The sequence below is a fragment of the Phoca vitulina genome, unplaced genomic scaffold (assembly GCF_004348235.1).
Source record: "Phoca vitulina isolate PV1807 unplaced genomic scaffold, GSC_HSeal_1.0 scaffold85, whole genome shotgun sequence".
In the NCBI taxonomy this organism is placed as follows: Eukaryota; Metazoa; Chordata; class Mammalia; order Carnivora; family Phocidae; genus Phoca; species Phoca vitulina.
In genome coordinates, this window is record NW_022589788.1 from 4,067,495 (window position 1) to 4,083,987 (window position 16,493).

At 58.9% G+C, this 16,493-nt stretch overlaps 1 protein-coding gene across 1 annotated transcript in view; it reads right to left on the reverse strand.

The window, feature by feature from the left end:
* The window catches only part of SORCS2 (sortilin related VPS10 domain containing receptor 2), a 448,684-nt gene that overhangs the window by 431,744 nt on the left and 447 nt on the right, over positions 1-16,493 (reverse strand). Inside the window, exon 2 of the mRNA XM_032395519.1 lies at positions 16,270-16,488. Coding sequence (XP_032251410.1) covers positions 16,270-16,488 — 219 coding nt within the window. The remainder of the gene's footprint in view (positions 1-16,269; positions 16,489-16,493) is intronic.

Below are 16,493 nucleotides of genomic sequence, written 5' to 3' on the forward strand. Positions count from 1 at the left end.
CAAACCACAGAAAGTGAGGTGATGGAGGCCGTCCTGGCCTCGCCCATGTGAACCCTGGAGGTGGAAAGCGCACTGATCCCGCTGGGAGGCTGGGGCTTTGGGGGAGGGGGAGGGACATCATGCAATGGTGCTGGATGCTCTCCCAAGAAGGGAGGATGACCCTCTGCCGACAAAGCCAGTCAAGACTTGAGGTTGCAGCCTGGCCCCCTTCTGGCGCCCCACGTGCCCCCTGTAGGGTCCCCCCCAGAACCACTCCTTCTTAGCCTCAGTGTGCAGCTCCAGGGTTGGGTACAGGGTGGGCCTGGCACTCAGAGCATTTCCTCTGGCAGGGGTGATGGGTGTGAGGCAGGCGTGTGAGCTCCGGATTTTGCTGGGAAGCACTGGTGGTCTAGCCTCAGCTTCTCACGGAGCCCCGACCCACGTGAGCCATCAGAGAAGGAGGCGAACACACAGGGAAGCAGAGCCCAGACACAGACACGGAGACAAAGGGCCAGGGCCCAGTGCCAACATCAGGGCCCCTGGAGCCAGCCACACCTGAAGTCAGCACTCTGGGCTTCCTGGATCTGTGAGCCAATGATTCTACTTTTCACTTAAGCTCCTTGGAGTCAGGTGTCTACGACTTGTCATCAGGAATCCTGCTTAACACACCCCCTTCCTTGTGCAGCATTACAGGAACTAAGGGAAAGGGAGGACATGGGAACACACACCCCACCCTCACATCCCCTTCAACCTCGGCAGGAAGGTCTGACCAGTGAGCAGGAACACAGTCAGGTGGGACCCCATGGTACGGATGGTCAGTCCCGCTCGGGGTAGGAAGAGAAGCCTGGAAGGGCCAAGGGAGAGGAGGCAAAGACCCGAAAGCTGTCACCCCCAGGACCCCCTGCACTCTGCCCCCTTCTTTGCCTTCTGCCTCCAAGCGCAGGTACGGGGAGACAGGTCCTCCAGGCAGGGGAGCCCTGGAGATTCAGGTCACAGAAGGGGATTTACCCACACAGAAGACCGGGAACATTCTTGACAGAATTATGCAGAAACAGACACCCTTCATTATCTCCTTGCACCACTCTGAAAAAAATGCCATTATACTTTCTTCCAGGTGGAACAAGAATAAGAGGGATTAAGGATTAGCCAGCAAGAGTCTCAGCCGCTCGCCCACGCCCCTCCACCTCTCACACTGCTTCCTCCTTAATGGCCCGGTGGGTGGGACGTGTATGCACTTGGTGGATTTTCAAGAGGACGTCCACAGACCCATGCGCCATAACAAACGTTAGGGAAGTGACAGGCCTGGCAGCCGCTCCTGGCTCCACCCACAGACCCTCCCTTCTAGGCTCTTCCATGGCCCTGCTGTTCCCACCACCTGGATGCCCTCCCTCCCTCCTCTCCTTTCCCCAGCACCACCTCTGGGAAATGTTCCAAAATTTCTCCAGGTGGGGAGGCTCAGGGGCCAGTTTTGCCCCCGGCAGGAGGATGGGGAACCAGAATTTACTGACTTAAAGAAAAACTGCAGACACGAGAAATTTCTTCCACAGGTGAGTGTACCACCCTGACCCCGCCCTGCTAGAAAGTCGGGGCATCTGCGGAGCATTAGGAGCTCCTAGAAGTGTCCTGTGGGCCCCGAGGTGTTGGCGGCTAGCGGACCGCCCCCTCCCCCACCTCCCCCAAATGCCTTTCTCACTGTCGGCCCAGGAATGACTGATGTGGTCAGCGGGTGGCAGGTCCCCGGGCCCCCTGCTTCAGGGCCAGACTTGGTGACCAGCATTTACGCGAATTGTCTCAACTGCGGGCCACGACAGTGTGACGAGGTGGGCATCGTGTACCCCTGTTGTACGGGGGGCTTGCCTGGGAGAGTACGGGTAGCCACGAGCAGCCCACCCACCCCCCCAACACCCCTGCCCAGTCCAGAGCAGGACATAGGGCCCCGGCAACAGAGGAAGTCAGTGGATAAGCACCAAGGAGGACGGGCCATCGGGGCCCACGCCCTGAGCACACCCCCGCCACATGCAGCCCCACACGGCACTGCTACGGCCCCCCAACAGACCTCCAGGGAAATGCCACCCCCTCCGTTGGGACACCCTCCCTGACCACTGACTCCCTCGGGCCCTTGCTTCCCCCACCCCAGTTAGAGACCCCCCACACACACACCTGTGCATTCCTTCATAGCAACTGTCCCACCTGCTCCTGCCCTGTGTCCCCAGCTCATCAGCAGGGACCACACCTCGTTCGGCCATGTCACCCCTCCACCTGGCGGCAGGTGCGGCCTGGAGCAGGCTCTCCATGACTCGCGGTCAAATGAGCAAAGCAACCATTCCAAACCCACTCTCTCAAACACCCCGTAAGGGAAGTGCAAATTCAGGCCGAGCCCCATGGCTGTCAGTAAACTCTGGAGTCGCTGACGAGTGGTCATCCTGGCATTCTGCCTTCCTCCCATCACACTGAAAACAAGATCTGCCGGCATCGGCATGGGGGGGACTTCGGAATCCAGCAAACCCCAGACTGGAAATGACCCCAAACTCACAGATCGGTGCCCGCATGCCAGCCAGGGGTGAGGCTCGGCCACTGCTCTCAGGGGGCTCTGCCTTCCACACCTCCAAACACACAACTGATCTGGGCTGAGCCTGGGGCTTAAGCACCACGAGCCGGCCTCATAACTGACCCCACTCTGACTCTCTGGCAGGCTCTGTCCAGGATCACCAGACACACCCCCCCAGAGAACACCCCAGGATGGGTCCCAGAGGTGGGAAGGCATTAGAAGCCCCGGAGAAAGAGGGCAGTGAGGCCCAGGGTGAGAGGCCATGTCCCTGAAGGACGGGGCAGCGTGGCAGGGGTGAGGAGGGGCAGCCTGGCCCAGCACCCAGCCCAGCCCTTTACATATGCCTTCCATCCACAAGGTCGAGGGCAGTCTCGTTACCCCTTAAGGATGAGAAAGACAAAACTGCATGAGGTTAGCTGCTGGCTGGGAGGCAACAGAGAAGAGGGGACGCCCCCGTGGAGGGCCGTGCATGTAAAGAGGGCCTGAGTGTGGTCAGGGGCGGGGGGGGGGGGGGGGGGGGCGGGGGGGGGCCACGCTGTCTGTGTTGGGGGAAAGATGGGGAGGCAGATGGAGCCACCCTCCACTCTGCCCATCCCAAGCCAGGGCAGGCGGGCCAGGTGGGCTCCCTCGGCCGATCAGCCTCCCAGAGCCCTCTCTCTCAGTGCTCCCAAGACCCCAGCTCAGGGCATGGCCACGAGCTCATCTATGGGACTAGGGAGAGGCCATTGATGAGCAGGGTGACAAGGAGATTCATCCCCACAGAAATTCCGGTGACCCTGAGGGAGACACAGCATGCGATCAAGCCCAGCCCCAGGGTCTTGCTGGGCCCCAGACTAAGGCAGAAGAGACAGAGCTGCGGCCTCTCATCCTTCAACCAGCCATCCCGAGCCCTGCTCTTGGGCCGTGGGCACTCGGGGAATAACACGTGCAGGGCTCGGTGAGCCACGGGCACGCAACAGGTGGGGCTCCTGACCCTGTCGAGGGACGGGTGCCTCGCTCGGCGTGGGCAGCGTGCTGGGGCCTCCTGGAGGAGGAGCCTGGGGCTTCCGGGGCCTGGCCACACTGCCATGAGTCAGAAGCTTCTGGATGGCTCTCCTCTCGGCCTCGTGCTGGAGGAGGAGCCTGCGGAGCTGGCTGCTCAGTGGGCTCCTGGGCCACGGAGCCGGCTGAGCCTGGAGGCCGGCGGTCAGCCTCTGACGGCGGCTCGGAGAGTGGCGTCCCTTGCTGGCGTGCCTCGAATGAAGCCTGGCCCACAGGGAGGGGGCCCAGGAAATGTGTCCGCAGGAGAGAGAAGAGGGGCCGAGGGCAGAAGACCGGCCCTGCCTCCAGCCCCATTCTGCCAAGGCCCTGCCCTGACAACAACTCCCAGAACTTTTCAGAGGACAGCGTGCCCTGAGAGGCCATTTGGAAACGCTCCACAAGGCAGGACTCCCCTGTGGCCTGGAGAAGTGAGGGCAATTTGCTTCCTTCCCCAACACGCCGCACGGATGGCCCCCTCGCCCCTCTTCCCCACACCCCCGAGGAGTGAGGCGGCCAGGCCCGGCGGACGGGGACAAGGCCGCCTGAGAGTCCGGGGCTCGTCCTTCTTGCTTTCTCTGTGCCCGAGAGGGCGCTGCTGACTGTCCAGGGCCGGCCCGGGGCGGGGACAGGAAGCAGAGGGATCTTAGGGAAGCCGGCCCCAACCCTCCCTCCAGCCAGACCAGCCCCAAGGGCGCAGGTTTCGGATTTCCTTGTGCCGGCCTAGGCCTCTGCTCGCCTGGGACAGGATGGAAAGAAAGTCTGACTTGATCTTAAGAGAACATTCCAGGCAATAATTCACATCAAGAAACTTGTGAAAACCCAGCCATCAACAAGAAATACTCTCTGTGCAAGCAGACTGCCCCATGTTTCACGAATACTGCAGGGCTTAGCTTGGCCGTAGTTGAGCCAACCGTTCAGGAAAACATAACCACATCAAACCCCCCGCTCGGATGGGCACCCCCGTCATCTGCTCACTGGGCTCCGGCGTCACCCTCCGACCCCAGCTTCCGCACACACCAGCGCTCCCCTCCTGTGTCCTGGGGCAGGCGCAGGTCCCAGCAGCCCTCGTGGGGACCGGGATACCAGGCTGAGAGGGGCTGCTGCGTGCTCCCACAGCCCGGTGTGCCGCACGACGGTGGACATGGGGGTGCTGCCAGCACCCCAGCCTCCAAAAACAGCACCTTCTTGAAGGGGACACACGACGCAGGAAAGTGACATGGAAAGAGGCCACTCCTCCAGGGGGCGGCCTGAGGGACTGCTCAGTGCGGGGCCACTGGGAGATGGACGGCCGGACCGCAGAGACCGGAGAACAGTACGGCTCCCCGCTGCCCCCGCCGCTCCAGAGCCGGTGCTCCCGTCAGTGCTCCCGCCGCTCCACGAGCCGGTGCTCCCGGCGCTCCCCGAGCCGGTGCTCCCGCCGCTCCAGAGCTGGTGCTCCCGCCGCTCCAGAAGCCGGTGCTCCCGTCAGTGCTCCCGCCGCTCTACGAGCCGGTGCTCCCGCCGCTCCACCAGCCGATGCTCCCGCCGCTCCAGAAGCCAGTGCTCCCGCCAGTGCTCCCGCCGCTCCACGACCCGGTGCTCCCGCCGCTCCACGAGCCGGTGCTCCCGTCAATGCTCCCGCCGCTCCACAAGCCGGTGCTCCCGCCACTGCTCCCGCCGCTCCACGAGCCGGTGCTCCTGCCGCTCCAGAAGCTAGTGCTCCCGCCAATGCTCCAGCCGCTCCATGACCCAGTGCTCCCGCCGCTCCAGAAGCCGGTGCTCCCGTCAGTGCTCCCGCCGCTCCACAAGCCGGTGCTCCCGCCGCTCCAGAAGCCAGTGCTCCCGCCAGTGCTCCAGCCGCTCCATGACCCGGTGCTCCCGCCGCTCCAGAAGCCGGTGCTCCCGTCAGTGCTCCCGCCGCTCCAGAGCCGGTGCTCCCGCCACTGCTCCCGCCGCTCCACAAGCCGGTGCTCCCGCCGCTCCAGAGCCGGTGCTCCCGCCGCTCCACGAGCCACGTCCTGGGACAGCTCCGCTGGAGGCAACGCCCCAGCCTACCCAGTCGTTTGTCTTGGTCCAAAAGCTGGGCATAGCCATCTCCTGGGTGTTTTGTTTCTTGTGCATGAAATGAGGCTGGAACCAGGGGCGCTATTTAAAGCCCCTAATTCTGGAGCAGGTGTCTGGCTCCTGGCCAAAGGGCAAAGGGCAAAGGCAGGAGGCGTGGCGGCACCGAGGCCTGGCCACAGCCCCTGCCATGAGTCAGAAGCCTCTGGACGGCTCTCCTCTGGGCCTCGTCTCAGGCAGGAAACAGATCTCTCCAACTCTCCGGGAAGCCAACATGACCCTCTCTGCTCGGGGTGGGCAGTAGTTAGTGCTTCAGAGAGCAGGCAGGTGGACAGGGAGCCGTGTCCGGCAGGGCCGTGCGACCGACAGCGGGGCCCTGCTCTGATCCTTCCCACACCTGCAGTGGGCAGGCCCGTGGGCTGGGCCTCTGGGTTCTGGCACCCTTCAGGACCAATGGTCCCTCCTGTCCTACTCAAATGCTTACTGAGCATCTACTAGGCGCCAGGCACTGGGGGACAGCAGAGAACAAGCCGACAAAAGCCCCTACTCTCCCCGAGCCCAGAGGCTCCAGGACCTGGGAGGCCAAGCAGGGGCTGGAGCCTGGGGGACAAGGTACCCGGGGAGCAGGGCTGGGCTGTGGGGGTGGCAGTGAAGAGAAGCCATTCCCATGGGGTCTGTCTGTCCCCCCTCTTTCCTCGGGCCACGGCCTACCTCACACCACTGCTCCTTCTACACGCATACGAATGCCTGCTTTCTGCTGGCTCCTTTTGCTGTGTTGGTAAAGAAATTCATTTCAGTATTTCGCTAACTACATTGCCATAGAACTGGTTTCCTTTGGATCCTGTAGATTTTATTTTACGCTCATTATAAAAACGACATCCTGACAAAGTTCCATGGGCTTCTCCAGACTTGGGGTGGGGGAGCCCACGGCACGGAGAGAGCCAAGACCCCCCGTGCCAGGTCGCCGGAGCCAGGAAGCCCCTCAGTGTCGTCGGGGGGGCAGGTCACAGTGCCTGACACCGAGCAAGGCACAGAGCAGGCCCCTCAAATCACGGAGGAAGAGCTGCTGCAGGAATCAAGCCCCCAGAAGCCCCATCCAATGGTCCAAGGATAAATCAGAAAATGAACTTGGATAGGGTTAAGCAGTATTGATGGGAATAAATTGAGAAAAACATGAGATTTTTTATTGAGTGCTTTATTTTTACAGAAGGAAAATTGAATTATTTCACTGGTCAATGAGGTAGTCAATAGGGAAAAGCTCCTAAACGCAGGGAGGAAGCGAAACGAGCTTGAACTTGAAATGCACACCACCAACCTTCAGAAAGGCGGCAGCTCTGGGATCGCATCTCCCCGGACAGCTTCCTCCTCCCCCTCCCTGGCCGGGCAGCGGACCAAACAGCCTCCTTCTGACTTTGCAACGCAGACAGAGCTGGTTTTCCCGGGCTCTGAGCAACAGCCCCCCCACCTTGGGTCACGCTGGCAGAATCCAGGATTATTGGAAGAAAGCAGAAATAAAAGCCACTCCCACACATAGTCTCCAGACGCGGGATCACCTCTAACACTGTCGACATTTCTCCTCCAAAAACCCAGGGCAGTGGGCTTCTTTGGGGATCGCAATCTTGCAACTAATGGGCAGGCCGGCAAAACTCAAGGCAGACGCAAGAACAATTTCTGCTGTAGTTAAGACCTCAGGCTCGACCAAAAAACCAACATGGGATTCCCACATGACTCAGCAGTCCTGTTTCTGGGTACACACCCAGAAGAAGTGGACGCAGGGACTTCAACAGGTATCTGCACACCTGGGCTCACAGCAGCATGATTCACAACGGCCGGAAGGCAGGAACAGCCCCAGTGCCCGTGGATGGATGGATGGATGGATGGATGGATGGATGGATGGAGATGTGGTCCATCCAGACAACAGACTATTATTCAGCCTTAGAAATTCAGCATTCCAACACCTGCTACCACAGGGATGAACCTTGAGGATATTATGCTCACAAAATAAGCCAGTCACAAAAAGACACGTATGTATGTTTCCACTTACGTGAGGTCCCCTAGAGGAGTCAAATTCACAGAGAGAGAAAGCAGAACAGCAGGCGGGCGCCAGGGGCCGGGGGCAGGGGACACGGGTACTTAGTGTTTCCTGGGGACAGGGTTTCCGCTTGAGAAAACGAGTGAGTTCTGGAGACAGAGGGTGCTGTGACTGCCCAGCGGTGCGAGTGCACTTAACGTCCCTGAACCGGACATCTAACGGTAGTAACGACGGTAAATTTTAGGTTACTTGTATTTGCCACAATTACAAAATAATAATAAAGAAAAAAGAAAATATATTTCTTGCACTAAAATAAAAAAACACTTGGGCTTAGGAGGAAAAGAATTCCAATCTCGACTCAGACCCTTACTAGCTGTGTGGCTTTGGGCAAGCCCCGTGCTGCCGTGAACCTGACTTTTCTTGTCCGTAAAGTGGATAGGATAACAGTGTCAACTCTGCAGAACTAACGGAGGGACGGCAGGTGAGGTGCCCGGCGCAGCAATGGGCCCATCAGTGGGGACCGGGATTATTCACTTCATTATTACGCATCAGGAGCACTATGTAAATGACAAGGCATTGTTTTTATTAGATAAAGTTACATCAGACGCAGAAGCTTCCAGCTGATCCCAGCCAAGGGATGCCGGCTGGGGCCTGCCGGATGCTATCTCTACTTCTGACGCTTCGGAAGTAGGCGCACCATAGAGACCTCATAAAGAACCCTTTCTGAATTAAAATTGATCTGAATAGAAGCAGCCACACTAGGCCTAGCTCTTTTCTTACTTTGATTTGAACTGAATTGATCTCCGATTATTGGGAAATGGTGCCATGCAAGGGATGTGCCCCGTTGAAGTCAAGGCGAGCTCCGCGTGGCAAGGAAATTATCTGCTTTTGCAAGAAAATTACTGAGGAAGAAGAGTGGTGTTATTTTAAGATCTTCGAGGTGGTGTGAGAAGAAACTAATTAAAAGATTGTAATGTTCTGTGCAAACATGGCAACTGACTGCTACAGAAATGCAAAATGAGGAGGATTTTTCTACCTCCAAAGAACATCCGAGGTTTAATTTTTCCTTCAGTCCTCCTGTGAGAGCTCATGTTCAAGGATCCCTATTAATTTTTTAAGCCGACAAACGGAACTGAATCGGGATAAAGATGATGAGCACGAGACACGTTGTGTGAATGGTCCCCGAGCCACAGGGCTTAAGTTAAAAAGATGTTGCCGCTGCCCTCAGTGGGCATGTGCCAACCGCCGGCTCCCCGTGAGGCTGAAAACAAGCCTCCGTCTCCCGCAGAAGCCGGAGCAGGTCAGGGCCCGCGTGCACTTGTGGCAACCTGCCGGGGACCGGTGAGCACAGGGCATCCCCAGTCCCCGCCGTCCACTTCCCGCTGACCTGCTGACCTGGGACTGGGAGGGCCGTGGATTTAGGAAGCTCAGCGTACAAGCCGGCAGGTCATACTTAAGGGGACGCCAGCCCTGGGCACGTTCTTGTTTATATGGCATTTCTTCTGTGCACAGAATCCAAGCTCCCGCCCAGCACGAGGCTTTCACAGGATTCCCACAGCAAGAACAGGCCGTGAACAGATCAGCACGCTTGCCTTCAACCCTCTAAATGCTATGGCTGGAGGCCTGGTGGTTCTGGCCTCCAGAGCCAGGTTTCCCTGCTCCTGGGGCTTCCGAACCTGGGGACGGTGGCCAGGGGATGGTGGTAGCAGCCCCGCGTCTCGGCTCGTCGGCATCCCTGCTCCACAAAGCACCCACACAAATGCTGGGCTTTAGGAGGGGTGAGGGTGAAATGGCCATTTGTAAGAATCTATAAATAACTCCATCTTTGGAGGCTGAATCAAGAAACAAGAAGATGCCCCCAAATAAAGGGCAACGCATAAGCTCCACCCCAGTGTCTCTCTGGACCGAGAAAAGCACAGGAGTGCTCAGCAACATCCCAGGGTACTTTCCAACGCCTCCAACCCCATACTCCCCGCTCCGGGGCCTGAGCCTGCCTCTGACACATAATAATAAGATAAAAATTAAAAACAACGGCAACCCTCCAGAAGGCCTATGCGCTGGGCCACATTCTGCTCTGAAGGGGCGTGCAGAAGGATGGAGTTAATTTATGACCTCTTTAAAATACTCTCAGGAACTCTCATGCAACTACAAATTAAATAGCCACTTTATTAAAGTAAAAGTAGATTCATGCAACGTGTTCAGGAACTTTATTAATAGGGCCGTTTTTCTGCCTTCAAGCCAGGCTTCTTGACTGACGGATGTCCTTTCTCTGTCCTAGTGTTCCAGGCTTTTCAGGCCCCCATGCCTCTCCTTGGGCCTTCATACTCTCCACCCCAATCTGCTCCTCAGCCCAGGTGACAAGGACTCCACTGGTCCTCCAGAGCCGCTTCATGACCACCTCCTCCAGGAAGTCCTCCCTGACTTCCCCAGGGCAGGTTCTCACGGCACCGGGATGCCCTACGATGAATGCTTGTCCAGACCAAACATCTCACCAGGACAGTGGCCGTGTTTGATCTTGCTCATCACTGTATTCCCAGAACCTAACCCTCCAGAGAAAGCAGCTGATGTAAGAGCTAACGTGAAGCTTCTTTTCGCCTGGGGCTCTCAAACTCATGGGGTCTCTCCCCATGAGAGCATTGCAGGGAGAACTGCAGAAGACCCTGGGTCACCCTGGGTCACCCTGGGCAAAGGGCGGGCATCTCCCTAAGTATGGCACTTCCCTAGACTCTACATACCACGTGCACACCTCCATTTACTGTCGCCTGTCCTAACACAGGCTTCCCTCACTTTAGCACTGTTCTGGGTCCAGCCACCAGGCCCACGGTCCCTGAGGGGCCTGCACGGCTCTCATCCGGAAAGCAAATGTGACAGGTACTCAGCCCTGGTCACCGTACCCCTTGACCTCCGTCTGCCTCTGCCTCTCCCTAGGTGGCCGCTGGTCACCCTTGGTAAAGGGTGGGCACTTCATCTGCCCACCATCTACATGCCGCTCAGCCGCAGCTCAGCCTCCCGTGGACCAGACTTCTCTCTCCAGTCCAGCCCCCACCCCCAAACTGCCGGGAGGCCTGCACTGTGGTGGCCTGAGAATCCCAAAGTATCACCGAACGTTCAGCAGGCTTGAACGTAAGACCTGCACCCTGGAGCTACCAAGCTCGCCTTCGAGAAACCGCAGCATCAGACACAGGCTGCAGGTCAGCTTTGTCACCGGATTTGGACCTGTTCATTCAAGAACCTGCAGTGCTTTATGAGAAGGCCTTTATGGTCTCTGTACGCTGGAGGCCGGCCAGAAGCCGTGCAGCACGGCCCTGGGAAAGAGAGGGGCCTGCAGAGCGGGGGCCGCCACGGCCCGTCCGTCCGCACCTGGAAAGCCTTCCCACGTGCCATCCCTCCCACCGCCCCTCCAGGGTCCGGCCCAGGCCTGTCTCACAGCAGCCTCCCCTCTGAGCCTCTGTCCCGAAGCCTCCCCTCCGAGGCCCCTCACCGGCCGCGTAGGCACGCCACCCCCCGGGTGCTTGCAGAGGCTCAGAAGGGACCCCAACTTCCTGCGTGCTCGCTGTGGGCCAGGCCCTTGTCGGAGCACGACATGGATCACCTCCCAAATGTGCAAAGCAAGCCTGCGAGCCTTCACAGCCCAGCTCCAAGAGAGCAAGGCCCAGTTTAGTCAGTTTGCCCACGATCTCCAAGCCAGGAAGGATGAGGCTGGGGGTACCCCAGACCAGCTGGCTCCGAGGCTCACGTGTCCATCGCCACCACCGTTTCTGTGATGAATCCCACCAGCTCACTGTGATACACAGGAAAGCACGTGGTCGCCTGAGAGGTGAGAAGACCGGCACGGAGGGGACCGTGTGGCAGGAACTGGGATCACCCACGGCTTCAACCTCCCCTGGGCACCATCCCCAGTAACCTCCTTGTTTACAAGCTCAGGGGTCCAGAGCCCAGCAGCAATGGCAGGGAGCCGAAGCCCTATTTCTGCTCGACTCCACCTGAGGTCGGAAGTCTGCAGAAAGAATAGAGCACATATAAGGGAATCCAGCTCTTCAGGGGTATCAAAAGGAGATTTTCAAGTCATTTCTTGCACAACTTAGCTGTTCCAATTAGCACACAATCATTTCAGCCTCTCTAAATAAAAGCTTTTAACCTTCAAACAAAACGAAAAAAACCACTGCCTCATGCTGCCATCTTGGGCTCTCCAGCCTCATGTTAGGTTCCGTGAGGAGCTGACTTCGACCTATTTCTCCCAAACTTCTTCCCTCTGATCCGCCTCCATGCACAGTGCATTCACGGTCTCCTTATACAACACGAACACACCTTTAAATTCCCACCCCCCAGAGCTTGCCCAAGCTGTTCCTCCCCGCTCAGTGCTCTTCTCCATCTCCCGTGCGCTTCTCCTATCCATTCCTTAGGCCCACTCTGGTACCACCTCTTCCATGCACCTCCTCTGATTTCCCCACCAGGGAAGATGGAACTCACCCCTTGTCCCCGAGCTTCGGTGTCCCTCCCTTCTCTCCCACTGGACCACCCTGAGATCCACCGCCATTACGCTCGGGGCATGAAAAGGTAACAGAGACCCCTTCCCTGACCCTATGAGCTGAATTGTACCCCCTTCCAAAAAATCTTAACCCCCAGTCCCTCTGACTGTGACTGTATTTTGGAGATAGGGTCTTTAAAGAGGTTCAAATTAAGTTAACATGAGGCCAGTCAGGTGGGCCTGATCCAATCTGACGGGGGTCCTCAGAAGAGGAGATCGGGACACAGACACGCACAGAGGGACGACCGCGTGAGGACACAGGGAGAGGGCGGCCGTCTACACGCCAAGAGGAGAGGCCTCAGAGGGAACCAACCTGCCCACGCCTGGATCTCAGACTCCCAGCCTCCAGACCTGGGAGGAAATACACTTCTGTCGTTGAAGCCGCCCGGTCTGGGCTGCTTCGATACGAAAACCCAAGCACACTAATGCACCTGCCCTCCAGGAACTTGACATCTGGCAAGTTGTCGTGACCCAATCCATACCCTCAATTTGGAGCCCTGGCTCCCTGGGTCTAAAATATACACAAATATCAGGTTCCTCAAGACCCCAGAGCAGAGAACATGGATAACCAGCTCAAAATTACCTTTGTATACAACTCCCCTGGACATCCCCAATCCTGTAGGCACAACAGCACAGAGCAAATGTGCAAAATGCGGGGGGGGGGGGGGGTGAGGACGGGAAGGGAAGGGGACAGGGAGAGGGGCTCATCTACTGAGAGCGGTGACAATGCTGAACCAACTAGGTCTGGTCGAAGCAAGCTCACGTTCAAGTGACGTGAATGCACCGAAGTTGAAGTTCAATGCCATGAGGGAGGCACACAGGGGAGCTCTACTTAGAATAAGCAAAATAAGCACATGATTTCCACCTTCAAATCACACCCGTGCCTTCGAGGGCGGCTCAAGAGAAGCGGAACCTGGAGCCTCTGGGCAAAGCCCATCCTGGATCCCTCCAAGGCGATGCCCAATGGTTTCGATGAAACATGAATCTCACACATAACAATTTGTTTCTACGGCTCAACAGACAGAAAGGCAGTATTTGAACTCCCAGGCAAGTCCACGTCCCTATCTCCACGGGAGCAGGAAGAAATCAGACCGTGGGAAGGAAAATGTGCACATGTTCCCAGTGCTCGGGGACAAGGGCTTGTCTCTTACAATCCTGTGACTCCTTCTTGCAGATGCTCGAAAATACTATTTCAGAAAGTCTACCCCTCTCAGCGAACGCTTTTTTTAATTTTGAAAGCAAACTCTTCCTCTGCTCCGGGGACCACATCTGCAAAGCAGTTTCCGGGGTCGCCCTACCTGGACAAACGAAGCGAAATAAAATTTGTGAAAGACTCCGCTCTGCAAATTGGCCTCGAGTTAGTTTCTTCCCTGTTGTAGCCTTAAAAGATGGTGGCTTCAAGCACGGGCGAAACCAAGTGCAGAATGCTGGCTAGCATCTTTGGCCCCGTGGCCGCCCGCTGAGAACAGAGGGAGCAAAGCCCATCTCTAAGAGCTTCTCGTGCCCAGAAAACAATGCCATGCCTGCACCAGACACGCACCTGTGTGCGGAGCAAGTGACAATTAGAAACACATTTTCATTTAGCGCTCGGTTCCACTTTCCCTCCCCCCCTGAGCTAAGCACCACCTGCTCCCCAGGCCAGAAGATGACCTGCTTTGTTCCAGAGAGAACTCAGTCTGCCTCAACATCTCATTCCAGAGGCTGGGTCAACATTTCAATGCTGCTTGCCTTCTCTTTACCTCACCGACAACACTCACTGATGGTAATAAGGTACTTCTGACTTCCGCCTCCTAAGTGTGTGCTAAGTGCCAGGCTGGGCCCTGCTTTGCACACGCTATCCCTGCCCTCCCCTTGGCAGGGGGCCGGAGGAGACATGCAGCCTTTAAAGCTCCCCTCCTGTTCTGGACCTCTTGCCACCACCACCCCCACCAAAGAGAAGCCAGATCCCCTCCCCTCCCAAGCCCCCTCTCCAGGAATTCACCTGCCAACAGCCAGGATTCAATCCTCCTAGTTACAAAGCGGTCACTCATCGGGAGCCAGCGTCCCCAGGGAGCAAAGCCAGGGAGGCTCCTCTGTTGCTCCCCACCCCCACCCCGGAGCTCCAGCCCCGCTGGCCTGAGCCCCCTCCTCACTCCCCCCAAGGAAGGTGCACAGTCCTCTGGCTCTGTGCTCATGCTGGGGTGGGTGCTGGGAGCCAGTGAGTCCTGAAGGTGCTGGTCCCACCCCTGACTGCCCCTCTCTCCCTTCTGCCACCCCCACCTCCCCCACCCCATGAAGGGAAAATGACGAGGGACTGGATCAGCAGCTGATTCAACCACCTCAGCCGGTGGGGTGGGGGCTTAGTTGAGACAGTCTGGCTCCACGGGATGACCTTAAATGCTCACGTGTTCCTCCAGCTGTTGGTTTCCGGGTTACCTTTCAGTCCCTAAGTCAGCTTACAGCACAGCAGACAGGGTATGTTCACAGTATGGGGGTGATGAAGGGCCGGGCCCAGCCGTTCATCTGGGGTCCGACCCCTCTCTCACCGCGCAGATGGGGACGGGCTCCTAGGGCTCTTCTAGGGACGGGGTGCTGCTACCTTCGGCCAGGCACCTTCCCCACCCCCACTCCACCTGCCTCCCTGAGCGCCCCCTGCTGGCCTCCGGGGAGTCAACTCAACAGCCGCTCACCCTCCCCCAAGGTTTCTAGTCTGCCTGGAGGCTGCAGAAATGACCAAAGACCAGAGACCTGGTGTCGGGCGGGTGCAGCCCCCAGCTGGCTAAGGAGGGGGACTGGCAGGGCTCTGGGCTCTGGACCAATCAAGTGCGGCCAGTGCTGCCCCCTGATGCGCTGCCCCTGGATTCCGCAGGAGGAGCGATAGGGTGGTCCAACATGTTCGTCCCCCCACCCCTCCCTTCTCCAGCAGAATCCGCCCCACCCCCATCCCCATTAGCGCAGCAGGGCTAGACAGAGAGGGGAAAAAAGTGCCCCCAGCCCGTGTTACAGCCCTTTCCTGGCTAGGGAAGCGCAAAGATCCCCACTCCTCCACTCCCAAAGCATGCAGGGGTCCTGGCCCCCTGCTGCCTCCTCAGAACTTTGTCCAGGAGAAGAGCTGGGGGGTCAGCCACTGGGGGAGACCCTAGTGAACAATGATGGAAGGGAGTAAGCCTAGAGTCCCATCTCTACTCCCCACACAACAGTCCCCACCCCACCCCCCAACAGCTGCCACCTCTCTGCACTCTTCCAAAACTGGACATGACCCACTAGGGCTGCTGGAAGGGGACCCATGCGTGACCACTGGTCAAATGCCCAGGGGAAAAACGAGGCTGAGGCAGCTCCCCAGGGAAGAATCTGAGGGCATCCCCATACACACACACACCCCCATCCGGACGCACCACGAAAAAAAAAAGGATGGGCCGGTATCCGGAGGGATAGGAAGCACAGCGCAGCGCTGGAGGAAGGAGGCGCCCAGGACCCTAACAGATGTGGCGGGGGTGGGGGAGCCCAACTTCCAGAGCGGCGGGGAAGGTAAAGGGAGGGCTGGGAGTTTGCGGCCGCGGATGGAGAGCGCGGCGCCCAACTCCGTGCGTACGCAGATCCCTGCGCTTCCGGGTGCAGCCCCGGGTGACACTAGGGGAATCCGGAGGGGGGGGGTCCCAGAATCCGGCGCCGAGCTGACCGGGGAATTCCTGGAGCCCGTGGAGCGAGCTCCAGGGTAGACCACTAGCGAGGTCCCGGGTAGACCTGGGTGGAGAAGGTCCCGCAGCCAAAATCCCGGGTGGAGTCTGAGAGCGGTCGGGGCGCGACACCGAGTTGGGGTGGTCCTAAAGGACCTGGAGGCACCCCAGGTGACCAGGGTCCCGAAGCCTCGGGAGACACCCCCACCCCGTAACCTGGGATCTGGAGGCCAGAGGGGGCGGCTCCGAGGTGGCTCGGGGTCCCAGAACCCTGTGAGGCAGGGTGCTCACATATCTAGGGACCTCTCCCCAAGAAACCGGTGGCCAGAGTCCGGTAGGGGCGCCGCCGAGGTGACTCGCGTCCCCAAGTCGCCGAGAACGCCCGGGGTGACCGCGGGGCGGTCCGGAAGTGGGGGCTCGAGGTGTCCGGGGCAGGGGCCGCGGGGGGCGCGCGGAGGTCACTTACGCTGCTGTTCTCGCCCGTCCAGTGCACCATCGCCTGGTTGTGCGTCGCGTCCCCCTTGAGCACGAACGACGTGCTGATGAGCGAGACCTGCGCCCGCGAAGCCGCTCCGGCCACGGGCGCCGCCCGCGCCCGGCGCCCCCGGCCCGCGGCGGGGGCGCCGTCCCCGCCGGGACCCGGAGCGGGACCGAGACCCGGGGCGCCGGGCTCCGCGCCGCGCGCCTGCC